The sequence below is a fragment of the Corella eumyota genome, chromosome 6 (assembly GCF_963082875.1).
Source record: "Corella eumyota chromosome 6, kaCorEumy4.1, whole genome shotgun sequence".
In the NCBI taxonomy this organism is placed as follows: Eukaryota; Metazoa; Chordata; class Ascidiacea; order Phlebobranchia; family Corellidae; genus Corella; species Corella eumyota.
In genome coordinates, this window is record NC_137495.1 from 634,175 (window position 1) to 657,132 (window position 22,958).

The 22,958-nt window shown below is 33.7% G+C and overlaps 2 protein-coding genes across 5 annotated transcripts; both read right to left on the reverse strand.

Annotated features, from left to right (window-relative positions):
* Window positions 1–34: 34 nt before the first annotated feature.
* LOC145755502 (mannan-binding lectin serine protease 1-like) lies at window positions 35–8,237 on the reverse strand. Of its 2 annotated transcripts, XM_082571741.1 has the most exons (15): window positions 8,054–8,237; window positions 7,664–7,914; window positions 7,342–7,522; window positions 6,723–6,884; window positions 4,576–4,679; window positions 4,411–4,512; window positions 4,159–4,312; window positions 3,728–3,934; window positions 3,392–3,506; window positions 2,967–3,070; window positions 2,498–2,657; window positions 2,289–2,420; window positions 1,791–1,944; window positions 880–1,085; window positions 35–810 (listed from the first exon to the last, which is right to left on the reverse strand). In XM_082571741.1, the coding sequence occupies exons 2-15, from the start codon at window positions 7,904–7,906 to the stop codon at window positions 600–602; spliced, it is 2,235 nt and encodes a 744-aa protein (XP_082427867.1). In that variant the 5' UTR covers window positions 7,907–7,914; window positions 8,054–8,237; the 3' UTR covers window positions 35–599. The 2 variants fall into 2 exon arrangements, with proteins under 2 accessions (XP_082427867.1, XP_082427866.1); XM_082571740.1 differs by lacking the exon at window positions 8,054–8,237 and having other exon boundaries at window positions 7,664–7,930.
* A 316-nt stretch (window positions 8,238–8,553) lies between these two features.
* On the reverse strand, window positions 8,554–16,151 carry LOC145755504 (mannan-binding lectin serine protease 1-like). Of its 3 annotated transcripts, XM_082571744.1 has the most exons (16): window positions 16,066–16,151; window positions 15,518–15,778; window positions 15,221–15,401; window positions 14,497–14,658; window positions 13,888–13,991; window positions 13,694–13,795; window positions 13,465–13,618; window positions 12,633–12,830; window positions 12,323–12,437; window positions 11,866–11,969; window positions 11,072–11,231; window positions 10,626–10,757; window positions 10,382–10,535; window positions 9,817–10,019; window positions 9,242–9,467; window positions 8,557–9,056 (listed from the first exon to the last, which is right to left on the reverse strand). In XM_082571744.1, exons 2-15 carry the CDS (start codon window positions 15,758–15,760, stop codon window positions 9,257–9,259), a joined length of 2,223 nt encoding a protein of 740 aa, XP_082427870.1. In that variant the 5' UTR covers window positions 15,761–15,778; window positions 16,066–16,151; the 3' UTR covers window positions 8,557–9,056; window positions 9,242–9,256. The 3 variants fall into 3 exon arrangements, with proteins under 3 accessions (XP_082427868.1, XP_082427869.1, XP_082427870.1); XM_082571742.1 differs by having other exon boundaries at window positions 8,554–9,467; XM_082571743.1 differs by lacking the exon at window positions 16,066–16,151 and having other exon boundaries at window positions 8,555–9,467; window positions 15,518–15,813.
* Between the last annotated feature and the right edge of the window lie 6,807 nt (window positions 16,152–22,958).

A 22,958-nucleotide genomic window follows, 5' to 3' on the forward strand; every position in this document is an offset into this window, starting at 1 on the left:
ACCAACATAAACAGAAAGTATATTCATTAATAGAAAAGCGTGTTTACTTTTTTAGTGAAACATTAACCAGACAACGCCCTCTTTTATAGGCACTGTGATTGGCTAGACTTTTTGATTATCAGGTTACTTGAACATGAATTAAATTGGCGGGACGTATAATTGAACAACAAAAAAACAAAACAATTTTGTAACTTAAAACTTAAATCAAATACCGTTGTCCTTAAAATTGTCCAAATTTGTATATACAAAGTTACAATGACAGCTTAGTAAAACACAACTTGACCCTTACATCTTTAAAATTGATCTCTTTAAATCCAAATTAAACAAGACTTCACCTTGGCAAACCTTTAAGTTTTATAATAGAGCGCTATATACTGGCTAGTACGTGTAATAACCGCATGAATAATCAGAAGATATGCCAATAATAGACAAGCAAAACCTTCGAGACGCGCGTAAAATACAGCATTCTGACAAAAGCAAAAAAAATTGTTAAAAGCTCAATTTTTAGGAAAAAATACAATCCAAACGCAAAAAAAAACATTATGACGTCACAACCCAAGGTATATGACGTCACGCGACTTCACCAGATATAAATGACGTCACTCCAGGTCGCTACGTTCGCGAATCCATCGCGAGTATTCCTGATGGACTTTGGAAAACACGGAGTAGGATTCCCTCCTCCCACAAATCCCCGCATCTAGACCGAACGACACAATCCCATGTACATAATAAACGGGATTGTCGACGTCATTATTGGCCATCATAAACGGACCGCCCGAGTCGCCCTGACACGTAGACCCCCCACCGGTTCTAAAGAAATTATGACGTCATAATTATGAAGTAGAAGTTCTTGTTATAACCTTCTATCAAAATACTTACGGATCTCCAGCACAAAACATGTTGTTTGTTATAGCCAGACCTTCAGCTAAATTAAGATTTTCGTTCCGTGCAATATCTTGAAAGTTTTGCCAGCAGATGGCGCTAGTCACCGTGGGAAAGTTGGCCTCGAGCAGAGTTACTTTCCCAGTGTTACTTCCTGTTTTCCCCCACCCTGCTACTAGACCAGAACTTAGTGGGATCGAAAGCTGAAATATTAAAAGTAGAATTAATTCACAGGTTGGGTAAATTTTCCCATCATTCAAAACCTTAGAACACTTGCTAGACCACCATAAGTTCGTGGGTTCAATCCCTACTGCTCTCATGCTGTAGCGCCCTTGAGTAAGGCTTTAATCTGTACAAACTTGTGCTAAGCCAGCACTTAATCAGCAGCGTAATTACTGGGCAATTATAATCTCTATAATATCCTAAACTACCACAGGCAACTCGACATTGGGTCAGGGTAACAAATGTAACCCAAGTTTAGGTTGCGCATTCGATTTTCCCACATCGAGGATAAAGATATGTACAAAAAAAAAAACACAACCTTAGAATGCTGGCAATAACACATATAGTGTTTATTAAATGTGGCTTAGGTTTAATTCCCACTGCTTTTAGGGCCTAGGACTGGGTCAGGGTAACAAATGTTACTTTGTGTTAAGGCCATTAGGTCGACCTTTCTACATTAATAAATAAAATTAAATGCAATAAAGAATGACACAGTTATTATGAATTTACTACACGACATTTAAGGTTCAATTCCCACTGCTTCCATTTTATACCCTCAAACGTTAAGCCAATAACAGCACTAGTTTGTTAAAGCCAAAACTCCAACTATAATGCTTTTATTTACACAATACCAGCTTAATATTAACTTAGGAATTTACAAATAAAACAAATTTATAACTTTTTACCCTGTCAAAATCAGCACCGACGCCAGGTACACAGATAGGTCTTGTAATGTTGTCCATAACAATAGTTTGAGAAAGTCGAATTAAAGCGATGTCATTGTTTTTAAGCCTTGGGTTGTAGTCGTCATGTACAATTACATCAGCTACGCCAACTTCTCTAAAAAAAGTGAAAAAAATTGCATTAAAATTGTTTCTAAAAAGTCAAATATCTCAAATAAAAGATAAATATATTTGTTGTATGTTTTTTTTGAATATATCTTTTATCTCCAATGTGGGAAAAACAAGTGTGCGACCTAAACTTAGAGTAAAACAGTAACAACGACCCAGTCTCCAGTTGCCTGTGGCAGTTATGGATTTTATAAATTATAATTGCCCGATAATTAAGCTGCCGATTAAGTGCTGTCTCAGCAGGAGTTTATATCGTTTATAGCGCCTTAAAAAGAAAGCTACAGCATGAGATCACCGAGGATCGAACCCAAGACCTCATGTAGTGTCCTTTACCTTGATCGACCGGGAAAAAATCTTTCTCTTGTGATCTCATGAGCGTTTAACCAAGCATGAAGTCGATTTGGAGAAATAGAAATGTTTGAGTTGACAGGTTCCACAACACAATGGGCTGCTGTCAACACATATCTAAAAATTTCAATATAATTTATTTCAAAAAACCTTGATGACCCTTACTTCAGGTTATGCCTATGTTAAATACATACTCTTCACTAATAAGTGATCCAGCACAATCAATCTCAGCTATTCTAGCAGGGTTGCCACGAGATATTCCAACAAGCCAAGGGTATTCAAACTGCTTGCCTTCCCTCCCACCACTTATATGAGAACCCAGCGTGTTTTCCTTGAAATTTTTATCTCCACATTCTAAAGCAACAACTTGAATTAAGTTTGGCCCATGATCTTAAGTTAACTACAATGTAAACCCCCTCTTATGACATTCAAGGTTTAGCCCCTTCACCAAGTACCGAAAGTGACCTCTGAGGTAAGTACCTCCCAGAACAGGTACAGAGAATGACTTGTAAAGTAAGTGCCTCCTTTACCAGAACAAATACAGGTTAGTAACCCCTAAAGTAGGTACACATAAGCCTAATAACGCACAACTTATTTTAGACAGAAGTAGAATAGCTCTGTGTAAACATACTCTACGTTATCTTAGTTTAAATTGTTGTTCACCTGGCTTACAAGTTGGGACTTGATCACCGGCAACACGAAGTATTGGCTCCCATTGTTTATCATCTGTACAAATCCAATCCAGTGTTCCACCTCTTTGTTCATACCTAGAACAAGGTATAAAATTTAATTCCTTTAAAAACCTTGTTTAAAAAATCTTTAGAAAGCCCCCTTAGATCTTTATCAGACTTAAAGCCTTATGCTTATATTGCTCTAGGTTGTTACCCAAAGAGCAAAAAAAATCCATGGACAAGTATCATGCTATACTAAGTTACCTTTAGTAGAAATAATACATTTACCCCTGCCATAACAACATACATTAACTAGCCCTCTACCTGATAAAAAAAACTACCCATAAAAGATAGGACATCTAGATTAACTTTTTAGAATAAAACCTAAAAACTAATACAAAAGAAAGTTATGCTCACCATTGATTACATTCTATAGTAAAGACCTCATTGTAAGTAAAAGCCAGGTTTTCATACCCAATAATTTTAGAGTTTGCAACATTTCGAAGTTCATTTGGAGATCCACAAGATTTAACTAAAACAATAAATTCTTTTTAATAATTTAACGGACAAAGTTTCTTGTAAAGTTACAACTCTACAGTTCTCTTAAGATAATAGGCTATACGATTTTATTGATAACAAAATGTAGTTAACGTTTATTTTATTAATATTAAATCTACATATATCAATAGCAAAGTTTTTTATTCAATAAAATCACCATTAAAGTGTAGTTACATGTGGAATAAATAAACTCACTTTTACACGTAGGTGAAACATCGTCCCAAGAACCATCACTCTGACAAGTTAGCCTTACAACTTTAACATCGTCATCAAATACATTAAACTCATACCCAGTGTTGCACTGAAATTCAATAACATCATCCAACTCATAAAATCCTTTTTGATTTTGACTCAATATTTCACCATTGGAGGGAGCTACATGTTGTTCAAGGCATCTACTTTCTAAAAAATTTAGAAATAATTATTAAGCTGCTGATCAAGTGCTGGCTTAACAGGAGTTCATACCAGTTGTAGAGCCTTACTTAAGGATGCTTCTGCATAACAGCAGTGGGGATCAAACCCAGGACCTTATCTAGAAAAGACAAGTGTTCGATCACTATATCATGCTGTCAGTCAAACATTACAATGAAGTTGTAAAAATTAAAATAAAAAAGCATTTTACTTACTGGTAGTAGTGTATCTGACACTAAATCCTTTCATTTCTACACTGCTGTCAGTTATAAATTCTAGTTTAGCTCTTCTTGTGTTCAACTCCATTAGTTGTCCGTTGTTTGGTGCAGTATTCCCACAGTAAGTATTCTTAACATCACCATAGCTCAACTACAGATAAATTTTCATTTAATTCAATGTCTAAACGTATGTAGTATAAACATACATAAGTAACAAAAAGTATATATTGGTCTAGCATGTCATTTCACCTTTAGCGAATCGTAAACACAATCAGGCTGGGAGTATTCAAAATGAGTTTCAATCTCAAAGTTTGAATCAAAAATCAAGTTTAAACTTAACCCATCGCGAACCTGAAAAGAAAATAAGTTTAAGTTGCATAATATTGACAGTCCAATCATAATCAACTTACAAACCTCTATTGTCCAATCACAATTAGCTAACCTCCCATAATCTTTTGGATATTCAGATGTTGAAATAACTCCAGAATCTTCAGTTAAGATTTTATTCGAACAAATTGCTACAAAATATAAAAAACATTACTCAGTTAATTGATTTTACAAGATTAATCAAAAATAAAAATTGTCTTAAAAATAGTAAAAACACAAAACATTGCATAGATTAAATCCCCTCACCAATTTAAAGTACACTTTTATTTTTTTTTGTATATCTTTATTCTCAACATGGAAAAGTCGAATGCGCGACTTAAACATAGAATAACATTAGTTACTCTGACCCAGTCTCAAGTTGCCTATTGCAGTTTGGAATATTATAGAGATTATAATTACCTAATAATTAATCTGCTGATTAAGTGCTGGCTCAGCAGGAGTTTATACCATTAATAGCGCCTTACTCAAGGGCGCTACAGCATGAGAGCAGTGGGGATTGAATCCACGACCTCATCTGTGATTTTGTAACAAGAAAACCATAAAGTAAGGTTAAGACCTGTATCTCGAAAATGTATATGGTCGCTATGCACAATATGCCCACTTTTGCGCAAAATATCGATAGATTACATTCTTAAAAAGTAAATGAACATAAATATCAACTGGTAAAAACTACAACAAACTAGCTCTATTTAGTCCAGAACAAACAAACCAGGCCTTATACAAACTAGCTATATAACAAACAAGCCAAGCTCTATAAATAACCAGCTTTATTTAATCCATAACAAAAAACCAAAGCTCTTTGATTAACTAGCGCAAGACATTTACCAAAAAACTAGCTAAAGGCCTAAAAACTATAACGAACTAAAGCGCTTTACTACCAAAAAACCTAGCGAGCAACCTAAGGACAACGACGGGCGAAAGGCAAAGCTCTATAACAAACCAACTTGTTCTATAACAAACATAACAAACTTTACACACAACTTACGCAACACATCTAACAAAAACCTAGCAAGCGACCTAACTACTAAGACTGAAGCGCAACACATCTACCAAAAACCTAGCAAGCGACCTAAAGACAACGACAAACTAAAGCGCTAAAACTACCAAAAAATCTAGCAAGCGACCTGACTAATAAGACTAAAGCGCAACACATCTACCAAAAACCTAGCAAGCGACCTAAAGACAACGACAACCTAAAGCGCTAAAACTACCAAAAAATCTAGCGAGCAACCTAAGGACAACGACGGGCGAAAGGCAAAGCTCTATAACAAACCAACTTGTTCTATAACGAACATAACAAACTTTACACACAACTTACGCAACACATCTAACAAAAACCTAGCAAGCGACCTGACTACTAAGACTAAAGCGCAACACATCTACCAAAAACCTAGCAAGCGACCTAAAGACAACGACAAACTAGAACGCTAAAACTACCAAAAACCTAGCAAGGGACCAACTACTAAAACGGACTAAGCTTTAAAACTATGCCAATTTAGGGAAAAACAGTTCCTGCCATAGCGTAGGTGATCCGATATTCAAAAAAGCGAACAGTCGATCAAAGCCATCGGCCTAAAGGCACTACAAGCTGATCAGACGCGCTTATGAAACCAATGAATATCCACGTACGGAGAAGTGCTTGGCCTCTCATTTGTCGTTGGGAGGCCTCCCATTTAAACTACACCAACTGTTATTTGAAAACCGAAATCTTGAGCCTAGGTTAAGCCTAAAATAAAGCTATTTGTGGTCCTTAATAAAACTTTGGCTTAAGCCTAAGTTAAAGCTTTAGTTGTGGGCCCGCTTAGCTTAAGGCTAGGCAAAAAAAATTTTAAGTGCAAAATTATTTTTTTGATTTTTCTAATTAAAATCAATATCATTTTTTAAAACTTAAATCGAATAGTTTTTTACCTATTATTTATTAGAAATTGATGTAAATACCCTATGTCTAAATAACTAGCTATGTATAGTAGACATATTACGCAAGGGGCATGTCCAGCATAGCCGGCATGTTGTGCATAACGGGAATATATATGTTGTGCATAACGGGCATATATACATAGCGGGCATGTTGTGCATAACGGGCATATACTTTTCGAAATAGACTGTTAAGACAAATTACTATATAATAAGACAGTTTAGTTGATAAATCTACACGAAGTAATAAAATAACTCACGCGAACAGGTATGCTCATCCTTCTGCAGAAAGAAGCCAACTCTACAAGCACAATAATAACTTCCTGGTACGTTAACGCAATGTTGGTTGCAATAAACCAACTGGTCCCAATCTTCCACTGTGTTCCTTACGAGTTCTTGTTGTTCGTAGCATTCATCTTTGTCTAAAAAATTGAAAAAGTTTAACTTTATTGTAGCAAAGTTATTCAACTATGCGTAAAATTAACGGATTAATTGTTGTTGTAGAATTCTTAAATTAATTATATGTATAATATAAAATAAGTGACTCAAGAATTCAATTTTAGACTGATTTTATTTTCAGCATAATTTGAACGTAGAATGCATGGTTTTACGAATATAATTGGGGCAAATTACTTATGACCTATTGATGCATTAAATTTGGTGTAAATAATAAAACAAAACAATTAAAACTTATGATAAAATCACGAAATTACTCATACGCATTAATTCAAAGCTCGAAATTAAGAAAATTTTCGCCGCCGGCACTCCTCAAAGCTGTTTTTTTAGTTTATTTTTACCAGCTTTAGTTATAGTTCAATTATAGTGTTTTGCTTCGGTGCAAACAAACACCATTTATGACGTAACAGTGACGTCACTTACCAACAAAACTGTAGTGAGCTTCGAATCCAGTTACTGCAAAGTCTCCGTTGCTGAAATCGGAAACAAACTGGATTGTCATCACATTGTCTTTCGAGATAAAATGTTCTTGTGACGTCACAGAATCGAGAGGATACTGCTCCTCGTTTCCGCAAAAAGTTTGGTTTCCATTCTTGTTCTCAATCTATAAGGCGGATAAATATTTTCAAATTTTTGTTATTTTAGTGCTTCAAACTTATTTTAAAATACTGATAAGGTTAAGGTTTGTAAAATTAAATATTGACGTCACAAATTTACGTGTCATAGGATCACTGACGTCACTTACCCTCAGAAAGTCGTACGCACATGGGACGAGGTCGAAAGAGTCTTCGATGTCGAATATCGTAAAGTAAAGTTTGACCTGAAACCCGGGGTCAGCGGTCACCACCGACGTGATGTCAAGGTCCGGTGGGTAAGGCCCGGGAAACCCAGGACTTGTTATAGTCCCAAAGCTTTGGTCGCTGTTAAGGTGAATCACCTCACCTGATACTACCCCCAACAAACTTAAAACTAGAATTGTTAACTTCATTTAGCTGCCTAAAAAGTCAAAGCATTTAACTTGATTTTAAACCAGTTTTAAAATGCAGTTTTAAAAATAAAATATCAAATAAATTTAAAGTTAGATCCAAAATCCAAAACAAACTTTAAATTTTACATAAAAAACAAACAACTTAACTTGGTTTTTAGCTTTTAAATCCGTTGTAAATCTTTCAATTAATATTTTAAAGTTCTAACTTTAGCTACATTCATCTCATATAAATAAAATTATCCAGATAAACATATAAAAGCAATTTTGCTTTAAGTTATGTTGTATAATAGGAGCTAAAACGCAGCTAATTTTAATTTAACTTTAAACATTTTATACTTGAGTAAATGTGATGTATATTAAAACATCTGTAAACCTCTTAATATCTTATTCAATATTTTTGGAAAATGTATTTATTTAGCAATAGCGCTTCAGGCTAATTCTGCTTGTTTACTGTTATGTCGTCATTAACAAGCTTTATTGTGAGTTTTGCCTACGCTGTTTAACTTTGGGTCTACTATAGAGTTTTAAACATATTTTGCGTTAGGTATTTATTAAACTTTGTGTCTAAAGGCAAGGGGTTTTATTTTTTATGGGGTTTATATTAGTTGTTTAAATGTTCCTACCGCTTTAATGCTGTAGCGCTCTTTAAGTAAGGCGTTATAAACGGTATACACTCCTGCTAAACTAAAAACTAATCAGCAGCTTAATTACCAGGCAAATATATTCTATAATATCCCAAACTGTCACAGGCAACTCGAGACTGGGTCGGGGTTACAAGTGTTACTCTATGTTAAGGTCGCATGGTCGACATTCCTACATCAAGGAAAGTTATGTCTAAGTTAGTAAAACACAATTAAAAACAGTTAAAAAATAGCAATAAAGTTTCCAGGCCATTATTAAAAGTGTAAAAATGTTTTAATATTAGTAAAATAGAATTTCAAATGGAAAAAAACTTTTGGCTTAATGATTGTATTATTACAGTTTTTGTTACGTAAAAATGATAATATATAATAGAATATATGATGTTTGAATAGATAGGTGTTACATCATAAACAATCACAATAGAATTAGAACCTATTTACAATGAAACATTAAAGAACAACAGGGTTTAAAAATAATTATTTTTTAATTAAAACCAAAAAAGGTGTTTCTAAAAACAAAAAAAATAAATTTAAGATTAGAAATACTTAGAATAAAATCTAAAACTCACTATTTTTAAAGTCAAGTAGATTTAAAAACCAATTTATTTGAAATATTTTCATTTTCCAACTCTGTGTTGCAGTGAAACTTAATTACAAAATTAATTTTTACTCAATTACATTAACGTGACATCACCTGATGTAGATGACGTCACTTTACATTGCTTTTTTCATCAATCCATCGCGAATATTCCTGATGGACTTTGGTGAACACTGAGTAAGATTTTCTCCTCCCACAATACCCCGCATCCAATCCGAACGACACGATCCCATGTACATAATAAATGGGATTGCTTATGTTATTATGGGCCACCATAAAAGGGCCACCAGAGTCGCCCTTGCACGTTAAACCACCCCCGGTTCTAGAGAAATTATGACGTCACAATTATTAAATAAAATTTACTATTATTACTAGTTTTTTTAAATTGATTTATCCTTAATGTGAAAAGGTAGACTTCACGACCCTATAATAGAATAACATTTGTTGCCCCGACCCAGTGTTGAGTTGCCTTTAGTAGTTTGGAATATTATATTATAACTACCCCCTTAATTTCAAGCTGCTGATTAAGTGTTGGCTCAACAGAAGTTTAACTGTTTAGTCAAGGGCGCTACAGCATAAAAGCCGTGAGAATCGAACCCAGGACCTTAAGAACTGAAGCCAAGTGTCCACTACATCACAACACCACGTATAACCTTTTATAAAATACTTACGGTTTTCCAGCACAAAACATGTTGTTTGTTAGATCTATATTAGATAAAGTGATGCCTAGGTACAAAGCAGTATTCTTAAAGTTTTTCAAGCAGGTTTCATGAGTTCTTGTGGGTAAGTTGGCATCAAGCAAAACTACTTTTGCACTATTGCCTTCTGTTCTACCCCACCCTGCTACTTTTCCTATACTTTGTGGTATTGAAAACTAAAAATATTTTATATTATTATTTGTAAGATGTCTTATTTTAAACTACAAGCCCAGCGTGGAGCAGTGGTAAGAACACTCTTCTACCATACACAAGGTCCTGGGTTTGATCCCCAGTGATCTCATGCTGTAGCAACATTGAGTAAAGTGCTATAAACGGCATGAACTCCTGCTGAGCCAGCACTTAATCAGCAGCTTCATTATCAGGCAATTATAAACAATAATATTCCAAACTGCCAAAGTCAACTTAAGACTGGGTCAGAGTAACTAATGTTACTCTATGTTTAGGCCATGAAGTTGACCTTCACACATCGAGGATAAAGATATATACAAAACAAATACCTAAAGGAAATAATACTTACAGTGTCAAAATCAGCATTAACTTCAGGTACACAGATAGGTCTTGTAATATCATCCATAATGATAGTTTGAGAAAGCTGAATTAAAGCAATGTCGTTATTCTGGGTTTCTGGGTTGTAACTTTCATGTACAGTTACATTTAATACCCCAATCCTCCTAAAAAATTTTGAGGTTATATTTATTAAAAACAAAAAATTTTTTGGTAATTTTTATAAAATTAAAAATATATCAAATTGAGGATAAAACCTTGATCGGCCAGGCCTAACTCTTTCGTTTACGAGGTCATGAGCATTTAACCAAGCATGAAGTCGATTTGGAGAAATGGGTATGCTTGAGTTGTCAGATTCCACAACACAATGGGCAGCTGTCAACACATATCTAAAAATTAATTAATTTTAATTTAAGAAAATGTGATTCATTGGTTTGTTTTAATAATAGCAGTGTGGTGTAGTAGTCCAATAACTAGGAATTAACTACATGAGGTCCTGGGTTCAATCCCCACTTCTTTCATGCTTTAACACTTTCATGGAAGGCGCTATAAACGGTATAAAATTTTGCTGAGCCAACACTTAATCAGCAAACTGCCCGAGACAACTTAAAACTGGGTTTGGGAAACTGATGTTACCCTATGTTTAGGTCATAAAGTTTGACCTTTTAAAAAATATTTAAAATTAAGAAAACCTATCACTTACTTTTCACTAATAAGTGAACCGGCACAATTAATTCCACCTATGTCTGGGGGGTCGCTTCGAGATAACCCAACCATCCACGGATATTCAAACTGCTCCGTTTCACTTCCCCCACTAATATGAACTGATTTTGAATTGGTCCCAGGATTTTTCTGCCCACATTCTAAAGCAACAATTTATTTTTAAATGAGTTAAACAGTGGATATCTGACATAAAGGTTGCGCGTGTAAAAAAAAAAAAAATGGTAGTTGTGGGTGTAACCTTTTTATAAAAGTATATATAATTTTTCTCAGAAAAACTATCCCTTTTTACAAACATTGTCCCAAAACCTCTTAACACAAAGTTTAAAAGAAATTGCAAGCTATCCAATTAGACTTACACCTTTAAAAGTATCACTAAAAGAAAGTACAACCTTAGACCAGAAAAAGGATAACAAAGCAGTTTAGTGGTCAGGACATTTGTCATCACTACATGAGGTCTTAAGTTTGATCCCCACTGCTTTCATGCTGTAGTGTCCTTAAATAAGGTGCTATAAACGGTATAAACTCCTACTAAGCCAACACCTAATCAGCAGCTTGTTATCGAGCAGTTATAATCTATAACATCCTAAGCTGCCAATGACAACTCAAGACTGGGTTAGGGTAACTGATGTTATTCGATGTTGAGGTCATAAGGAGGACATTTACACATCAAGGATAAATATATGTCAAAAAGTAACCTTTTTGACAATGACAAGCTCCTTAAAGATCCACTGCACATGTGACAAGTAAGCAAACTTACGCAAAGTAAAAAACTACCTGGTTTACAATAAGGTACTTGATCACCGGCGACAGAAAGTATTGGTTTCCATTTTTTGATATCTGTACAAATCCAATCCATTGCTCCACCTTTCTGCTCATACCTAGGACAAGTTTTAAAGTTAAAGTTCTTGTACTATTAAGTTTTCGTACAACAAACTCCAAAGGTAAAACAACAAAGCAAGAAAAAAAACATTAAAAGAAAAAAAACACATTAAGGCGCTATAAACAGTATGAACTTCTGCTGAGCCAGCACTTAATCTGCAGCATAATTATCGGGCCAATTATAATCTATAATATCCCAAACTGCCACAGGCAACTAAAGACTTGATTAGGGTTACTGATGTAATACTATGTTTAAGTCGCGCATTCAACCTTCCCACAAAGACGATAAAGATATATACAAAAAAAAAACTTTCTAAAACAAAAAACTAATACTAAAGAATGTTATGCTCACCATTGATTGCATTCTATAGTGAAGACCTCATTGTAAGTAAAACCCAGGTTTTCATACCCAATAATTTTAGAGTTTGCAACATTTCGAAGTTCATTTGGAAGCCCACAAGATTTAACTAAAACAATAAATCATTTTAAATAACTTCACAGAAAAGGTTTACAATGTATTTCTTTTACCAAAAAAATGTATTTGTTTTAAGTTTTAAAACATTTTTTTTGTAAAATTTAACTAGTTTTAAATTAATGATTATTTTAAGATAGGATCTTACAAATAAATGTTGTTGTACATCAGTATATGGAAATAAACTTACTTTTACACATAGGTGAGACACCGTCCCAAGTACCATCACTCTGACAAGTTATTCTCACATTGCCATCTGTTCCATTGAACTCATAACCAGTGTTACATCCAAATTCAATAACATCGTCCAACTCATAAAATCCATTTTGGTTTTGACTCACTATTTCACCATTGGAGGGAGCTAAACGTTGGTCTCGGCATTTAATTTCTAAAAATTTGAAATATTTTGTTAGAGTAATATGCTAGTCTTGGCAAAAAAGTATGATCTTTTTTATTGTATATATCTTCGTTCTTGATGTGGAAAGGTCGACTTTACGACCCAAACATAGAGTAACATCAGTTACCCTAACCCAGCCTTAAGTTGCCTGTTGCAGTTTGGGATATTATAGATTATGATTGCCCAGTAATTATACTGCTGATTAAGTGCTGGCTCAGCAGGAATTTATACCGTTTATATTGCCTTACTCGAGGGCGCTAGAGCATGAGAGACGACCTCACGTCTGGTGTAGCAAGTGTTCTTATACCACGCTGTCTGTTTAATAGGTCTCGCGTTGAGTCGCGCCAATGTCACACTTTTCTTTCTTGAGACCGGCGTTTAATAATAGCTTAAACATGTCACAACAGCACACACTTTGCTAATAAAGGTATAAAAAAATTATCACCCTAAAAATTGCAGTTCGATTTAGTAGATGTAAACAAATTTCTATACAAACTTATTATCATTCCTAATCATTACTTCTGTTTCCCATTTCAAGATATATTTCTCTGAGTTAGGCATAATTTAAGAACACTGTTAAAAGCAGTTGTAATTAAACAATAAAAAAAAAGCATTTTCTACTTACTTGTGGTGTTGTATCTAACACTAAATCCTTTCATTTCTACACTGCTGTCAGTTTTAAATTCTAGTTTAGCTCTTCTTGTGTTCAACTCCATTAGTTGTCCATTGTTTGATGCAGTATTTCCACAGTAAATATTCTCAACATTACCATAACTTAACTATAGACAAAAATGTAGTATAAGCAGATATATTAAGAAACAATTGTGTATTTTATAGACCTTCATGTCATTTACCTTTAGCGAATCGTAAACACAATTTGGCTGGGGGTATTCTTCATGAGTTTCAATCTCAAAAATTGAATCAAAAATCAAGTTTATACTTAATCCATCACGAACCTGAGAATATAAAATAAGTTTAATTTATTCATAATGTTAAATGACTGGGCATTAGTTGCATGATATTGTCAAATCACAATCAACTTACAAACCTCTATCGTCCAATCACAGTCAGCTTGCCTTCCATAATTTTTTGGATAATGAGACGTCGAAATAATTCCAGAATCTTCATTTAAGATTTTATTTGAACAAATTGCTGCAAAATATATTTCATGGATTGAAAATATTTACTTAACAAACAGAAAGGTTTGCAATACACTTGAACTCTGGACTTATAGTTATACATTAAGATTGGTAAACATAGAATATTTTTTTATTTTTTTTTTTTGTATATATCTTTATCCTCGATGTGGGAAAACACGAAAATATTATGACAGTTAAGAAAGTTTATATATATATATTCTTTATATATATTTATCCTTAATGTGGGAAGGTCAACTTCATGACCTAAACATAGAGTAACATTTGTTACCCCGACTCAGTCTTGAGTTGCCTTTGTCAGTTTGAGATATTATTAATTATAATTAAGCTCCTAATTAAGTATTAGCTTAGTAGGAGCTTATACAGTTTACTCAAGGGCAGTAAAGCAAAAGAGTAGTAGAGATTATACCCAGGACCTCACCAAGTAAAGCCAAGTGTTCTAACAGCTACACCATGCTGCCGATACATTAAAAAATAAAGCAAAATATAAAATAACTCACGAGAGCAAGTATGATTATCATCCCTTAGAAAAAATTCTCTTTTACAAGTGCAATAATAACTTCCTGGTACGTTAACGCAATGGTGGTTGCAATAAACCAACTGGTCCCAATCCTCCACTGTGTTCCTTACAAGTTCTTCTTGTTCGTAGCATTCATTTTTGTCTAAAAAAAGAAAAAGCCTTATATAAATACAACTTAGGACTTACCATAACAACATCCATATTTTAAATCTATATAATGTAATACAAATACAAACAAGCTACAACTTATATTTTAAAAACTTTACCACGTGGTCATGACGTATTTAAATTTTAAACTAAATAGGGAAAGACCCTATCCAAAAATTAGTCATCCATTTTTTTGTATATATCGTTATCCTCGATGTGGAAAATCAAATGCACGACTTAAACATAGAGTAACATCAGTTACTCCGAGACCCATTCTCGAGTTGCCTTTAGCAGATTGGGATATTATGGATTATAATTGCCCGATAATTAAGCTGCTGATTAAGTGCTGGCTCAGCAGGAGTTCATACCGTTTATAGCGCCTTACTCAAGGGCGCTACAGCATAAAAGCAGTGAGGATTAAACCCACGACCTCATGTGTAGTGTAGCAAGTGTTTTTACCACTACACCACGCTGCCGGTATTTACAAAAAAATACCTAAAAAATATTTATTTTAAGTTTATAAGCATGTCATATTATCTTTAATATCAGTTACTTACCAACAAAACTGTAGTGAACTCTAAACCCAGTTACTGCAAAATCTCCGTTGCTGAAATCAGAAACAAACTGAATCGTCATCACATTGTCTTTCGAAACAAAACGTTCATGTAACGCCATAGAGTCGTAAGGAAACAGTACCGCGTTTCCGCAAAAAGTTTGGTTTTCAACTTGGTCATCGATCTATTTGGCGGATGAATATCCGAAAGTTATATTTTATTTTGTTTTTTTAGTACGTGCAACAATAAACAGTAACGTCATAATATAACAGTAGTTATTGTCTATGTGACGTCACTTACCCTTAGAAAATCGTACGCACATGGGACGAGGTCGAAAGAGTCTTCGATGTCGAATATCGTAAAGTAAAGTTTGACCTGAAACCCGGGGTCAGCGGTCACCACCCACGTGATGTCAAGGTTCGGTGGGTACGGCCCGGGAAACCCAGGACTTGTTATAGTCCCAAATCTTTGATCGCTGTTAAGGTGAATCACCTCACCTGATACCACCCCCAACAAACTTAAAACTAGAATTGTTAACTTCATTTTGTTGCCTGAAAAAAGCTAAAAGCAAAATTTCAAAAACAAACAAGTTTATATTTTCTAAATCCCTGTAATACAAACATGTTAAAATCCTTAGTTACATATTGAAATATTTACTTTTACAACACTTATCCAAAGTAAATAAAAGCTATCTTCATATAAAAAACCTATTTAACTTGATTTAAGTTTCTTTAAGTTATATTACAAGTTAATATCTGAATGACTTTATTTATTTTAATCTAAAACTAATGTAATGTTTATTAAAACATTGATAAAACTTTGTTAAATCATAAAAGTTAATCATTTACCAATTGTTCACCACCAATACGTCACAGATACATTTTGCTTACAGTGCAACCCACTTCTAGATTGCTTCCTTAATTGAGCAAATTCATTTTCGATTCTTTCGTCATAATCAAAAAGAATCCAACCAAGAAATGAATAGTTTGCAATACCGGATGTCCAAGGTTGAATTTCTTTTGTGGGCATCCTGCTTGGCAATTTGCAAATACTTCTGTTGAAAAAAAACAATTAGTTTAATAATTTTTTGGCAATATCAACCATGTAAAAATAATTATTAATTACACAATAAGCCTAATTAGTAACATTTAGTACCCTGACCCAAAGAGCAAAATTAAATTTAATTTTTAACCACATTAAAAACTAAGATTTGCTTATTAAGTATATAACGTTAAAAGGCATTGGAAAATATAAATTAAATTATATACTAATAATTATGGGACCAATTGGTTTTTGATTTGACAGAAGTTTGTGCATATTGCCTGTAAGTCAAGGGCGATGTGACAAATTTCTAAATAATTAAAACAAAAACTTTATAAGAATTAAGACCCTGCAATAAGTATAATTGCATCTTACCAAATCTTTACGAGTACTAAATAACAAAAACTAAAAGTCATCTTTAAATTTAAATGTAATGTATTGTATATTATAATGAAATATATCAACACACCTGAAAAAAATAAGAATAAACATTTACGAAAGACATTTACAAAGAAACACAAAGAAAAAGACTTTTAAAAGAAGACTTTTAAAAGAAGACTTTTAAAAGAAGACTTTTACGAAGAGACATTTACGAAGAAACATTTACGGAAGAAACATTTACGGAAGAAACATTTACGGAAGACATTAACAAAAAAGATTTAGAAAAACATTAACAAGATTGACATAAAACATTTAGAAAAGACATTTAAAAAAAACATTTCCATTTAGAAAAAAAAAATTTAGAAAAAAAAACAATTTAGAAAAAACATTTAAAAAATAACATTAAAGAAAAAAAACAGTTACGAAAACAGTTACAAAGACAGTTACAAAGACAGTTACAAAGACAATTACAAAGACAATTACAAAAAAACAATTACAAAAAAAATACAAAAACAATTACAAAAAACAATTACAAAAAACAATGACAAAAAACAATTACAAAAACATTTACAAAAAACATTTACGAAACAAGACAATGAGTTACTTTAAAAACACAACAATGTACAAGTTATTTAAAATAAGAACAAGAGTTTCCTCTAACTTGAAAATTACAATTTATAAATTCTATGTAACATATAAAAATGTTACAATTTCAAGATGATTAGATAAAACAGTTGATGTTCCAATAATTCAAAAATTACGTTTAATATAACCCAGTATGGCTCTAGTAGGAAAGCACGAACTGGTCACGATAAATTGCATGTGATAAAGGGACTAACCGAAAAAAAACCTACCGAAAAGAAAGAACGTCCCAACTCGGCCTTTCGAAATAACGTTTGTCACATACAATGCACAAATATATTGAACAACCTACTGTCCAGTAGGGGGTGTCACATATATGGTAACGAATACCATAGATATTGGAAATATAACTATGCAACAAATATGCAGTAAATCTACTTTCAGCCCCAACCATAGACTACATATTAATGAAGAGTTGCACAGGAAAATAGAATATATTGTTGTGTTAAACTAAGATGGCAGTTTGTTGTTGACTACCAAATATATTGTTGTTGTTATTGGGGGGGAAAAAAACAACGTTCATGTGGGCAACAATATTGGATTTGCCACATTAACTTCATAGGTTCATTGAACTACAGCATCAAAGTTCGATGTCATCAAAAGATTGCGTCATCAAAGTTCGACGTCATCAAAAGGTTGGGTCATCAAAAGGTTGGGTCATCAAAAGGTTGCGTCGTCAAAAGGTTGCGTCGTCAAAAGGTTGCGTCGTCAAAAGGTTGCGTCGTCAAAAGGTTGCGTCGTCAAAAGGTTGCGTCGTCAAAAGGTTGCGTCGTCAAAAGGTTGCGTCGTCAAAAGGTTGCGTCGTCAAAAGGTTGCGTCGTCAAAAGGTTGCGTCGTCAAAAGGTTGCGTCGTCAAAAGGTTGCGTCGTCAAAAGGTTGCGTCGTCAAAAGGTTGCGTCGTCAAAAGGTTGCGTCGTCAAAAGGTTGCGTCGTCAAAAGGTTGCGTCGTCAAAAGGTTGCGTCGTCAAAAGGTTGCGTCGTCAAAAGGTTGCGTCGTCAAAAGGTTGCGTCGTCAAAAGGTTGCGTCGTCAAAAGGTTGCGTCGTCAAAAGGTTGCGTCGTCAAAAGGTTGCGTCGTCAAAAGGTTGCGTCGTCAAAAGGTTGCGTCGTCAAAAGGTTGCGTCGTCAAAAGGTTGCGTCGTCAAAAGGTTGCGTCGTCAAAAGGTTGCGTCGTCAAAAGGTTGCGTCGTCAAAAGGTTGCGTCGTCAAAAGGTTGCGTCGTCAAAAGGTTGCGTCGTCAAAAGGTTGCGTCGTCAAAAGGTTGCGTCGTCAAAAGGTTGCGTCGTCAAAAGGTTGCGTCGTCAAAAGGTTGCGTCGTCAAAAGGTTGCGTCGTCAAAAGGTTGCGTCGTCAAAAGGTTGCGTCGTCAAAAGGTTGCGTCGTCAAAAGGTTGCGTCGTCAAAAGGTTGCGTCGTCAAAAGGTTGCGTCGTCAAAAGGTTGCGTCGTCAAAAGGTTGCGTCGTCAAAAGGTTGCGTCGTCAAAAGGTTGCGTCGTCAAAAGGTTGCGTCGTCAAAAGGTTGCGTCGTCAAAAGGCTACGTCGTCAAAAGGCTACGTCATCAAAAGGCTACGTCATCAGAGGGGAAGGCAATTAGAAAGCTACGTAATCAGAGAGCTACGTTATTAGAGGGCTACGTCATCAGGGACCTATGGTACGTCATCACCAGATGACCACGTCACCAGAGTATTAGGACGTCATAATTACCTTGGAAAAAGACAAAGGTTAAACATGTTCTTTATAATTTAAAATCGAATATGTTAGTTAGTTTAAATTACTTTTAAATAAATATATTTATACCAAATGCATTTTGTACACCTAACTATAAAACAAACCAAATATTAACTACATTAGCATTAGCTTTAAATAAACAAGAAATTATATTAATACAAACCAATTAGTATCCAAGAAAGTTAATTAAATGTAAAGTTAAAACATATTTAACAACTTTTAACAGAAATACAAACACAGTATCATTTAATTAACACTTATTAATACAATTAAAAAAGTTATATTAAACAGTAATCAATAATAAGTTATATTATTAAACAAGATAAACATTCATTTTCTCACGAGCAACAGCTAGCGGCCATTCAAAATACCGCGTGACGGTTTAAAAAAGTTGCAGCTATCACTCAGCTTCATGCGTAGTTGTCGATGGTCGGTCGCTCAAACTAAAACAGATACTCATTAGCATTTTCAAAACCAATTAGTTAGTTTAAACTAATTAATATTATATAATTTCATAAGCAATTAACATATTAAATAATTGAACTTATCTTATTTCTGATTGACGCGTTTAGTTTCTTCATTGTCCTCCATCTTCGTGACGTCATCCATCTCTTCTCGGCCGACGTCATGGTTTTCTATCTTCGTGACGTCATCACCGCTTCTTCCAGTCCCCGTGACGCCGCATGCGAGGTCGCCTTCAGGAACCTAAAAAAAAACAGGGGCAGTTATCTTTGTCTAATAAGGGTTTATCTAGTTATTTATACACTTTTAAAAATGATGTCGTGTTCTGAATATGCGGACTGTTAAACACAATTAGCCTAGCAGACATTAAAATAACGAGTGTCGACACGCGATCCTACCCCTAATAGGTTGCATATTCAGATCAACAACACCATATAAAACTTTAAACAAGTTTTATAAAATTTTTAATACAATTATATAAAAATCAATCTACTTAACTCGATTTGTTGAAATCCGCTTCGACGAAACATCAATCTTCAACGCTGGTGATATTAAATACAACATTTATAAATAAAGCTACATCGTACTAATAAACAATATATAAAATTTTAGTGAAAATAATTCCAGTTCCTACACTATAAGAAACTAACAGAACACCACCGAACTCCAATCCACGTGCTTACAAATGAACAAATTTCAGCTAACGCCCAAGAAATTCTAAGCGCCAAGAATGTGGCCAATCAACGCCGCCCTGAAATTCTCTAAGCGCCAAAAATTGTGGCCAATTAAGCGCCGGATTTTTAATTTTGATGCCTAAAACGATTCTTACTAATTACTCAACCAATAGTCTAGCAACACAATCTTAGTACAAATAGTTTGCTAAAAGAAATTTAGGTTGAATCGTGATGCCAATTGGTTTTGCGATAACAATGTTTTAAATATTGAATTTTTTCCATCGCTTTAATATATTGTTTATTGTACATTTCCTAATAATGTTGCACTTTTATAAATTTAATAATCCACAAGTTTATTTAAAAAAAAATAGCATAACGTTAAGCGTCAAAGTTTAATAAATAATTTAAAAAAAAAAACATTTTTTGGTAATCTTGAAAAGGTCGACATCATGACCTTAATAGAGTAACATTTGTTAACCCGACCCAGTCTTGAGTTAACTTTGCCAGTTTAAAATATTATTAATTAAAATGACCCAGTAATAAAGTTATTTAAAGCCTAGCACACTAACAAATAAGGCAAACTTTTTCGCTGGCGCAACGTATGGTTACCGTAAAAAAACAAAGATGGTCTCTACAAGTTTTTTAAATAAAAAAATTATTTCTCAAACGGGGATTTTTCTGGGTATCTAGTTTTATAAAACTCTTCCAACAATGAGAGAACTTGAGTAACATCCTCACTGTCAAATATAAAAAAAATATTTTTCAAATATTAAAAAAATCCAAATTCAAGTTGAATCTACCAATGAACCTGCCTGTAATCTAGGTTGTCATTAAGACAAAAGAATTTAATTTTCTTTTTGAGGTTAAGTATAAGTTCTTGTTTGACTTGGTTGATGTTATTTGTGATTGGAATCATTACAACTTGTTGTATTTGACTCAACTAAACAAAAGTTAAATATATTTGTTTTTATTTTTAAAAGTTTTTGGGGAGATTTTTAACCATAAGTTTAATATAAAACATTGTTAAATGTCCTTTTAGACCAAAATTAAACCACATTTATAGGACAATTGCCTTAAAAACAACTATATACCAAACTAGAAAGGCAAAAAGATTCCTCTATTAAGTTAATTAAAGTTAGAACATATTTGAACTTTAAAGGTGTAAAAAAATGTCAAATTTTTAGGGATTTTAAAAATCTCCATCGAATCTACTTTAGGTCAATGTTACAAAAACTAACATGTATTACTAATACTTTGGGTCCTCCAAAAAATTAAGACCACAAAGTATAAGAGAATTAGCAAAGACAGTATAGTAGCGCCTTTGAGTAAGGCGTTATTAACGGTGCAAACTCCTGCTGAGCCAGCACTTAATCAGCAGCTTAATTACCCGGCAATTATAATCTATATCCCAAACTACCACAGGCAACTCGAGACTAGGTCGGGGTAACTGATGTTACTATATGTTTAAGTCGCGCATTCGACTTTTCCACATCGAGGATAAAAATATATACAAAAAAAAAGAACTAAGGAGCCCAATTATATTAAAAAAATATGCCTATAAACCCTTTTCCTACAAAAATTAAAACCGATTAACATGAAAAGATTTAAGATTAAATACAATCTATTAAAAACCAACAAAAGTTTACCTCATATCTAAACTTGTGTCTTATCCTTTCCCCATCTTCAGTTGGAATTAACTCAAACATAATATGCCCAAAATATGCTTGAGCCATTTGTATATCCAATTCATCTCTGAACTTATGAGATGAAGTTCTTTCATAAAATCTGGATAACTTTGTTTGAAGTTCAACCATAATTTGTCTGTATAGAAAATAAATAAGTTTACATTTTATAAAATGTAATCTCCATATAATAAAGCTTAGTGGGTGATATATAAGTATATGTATGTCCAATTTTTAGACCTACAAAATTAATCAAAAATTAGCGATGTAAAGGTAAACTATCGCCGGCAAATTTAGTTGAGAGTTGCGGACATATTCAGACAATTAAAATCCTTACCAAAAGGCAAGCTTTTAACTAGTTTTTAAATTAGAAACTTACTTTGATATAAGATGGGGCATATGTGCAATTTGTCTTTTCATTTTGGCGTTGTAAAAAAGCTCGAATATATGACTCGTATATTGTAAGGATTTTACATAAGGATCTTCTAAAGGGTCGTGTTTTCTAGAATTAAAATTGTTTGTTAAATTTGGTTTTGTAAATAGTTTTAAGTTTAATTTAGTTTGCGATTTATTTCTGTTTTTATTTATCTTCGATGTAAGAAGGTCGACTTAATGACTTAAACATAGACTAATATCGGTTACCCTTACCCAGTCTCCAGTTGCCTGTGGCAGTTGGAAAGTTATTGAAAATGATTACCCGATAATTAAACTGCTGATTAAGTGTTGGCTCATAAGGAGTTTTTACAGTTTATAGCGCCTTATGTAAAGGCGCTACAGCATCAAAGCATTAATCTAACTCAGGACCTAATGTAGTGCAGCCAGGTGTTCTGGCCACCACACCATGCTGCCGGCCATTGCAAGCCATATTTTGTACCTTGAAATTATTGTATTAAAATTGCCATGGTCAAATTATGATTAAAAAAACACTGTTAAGATAGAAGTTAATTTATTATTAAAACAACAATATTACTTTTTATAAGTGATCACTTGTGGAGTCTGGGTTTCAATTTGAGCAACACCTTCTTGGGACATTTTGATTCTTTTACTTGGGATATTGCTGGATAGATAAACTTTAGGACCGTGCCAAAAGGTTTCAAAATCAGTCAATTCAATCTATATTAAAACATATTGTT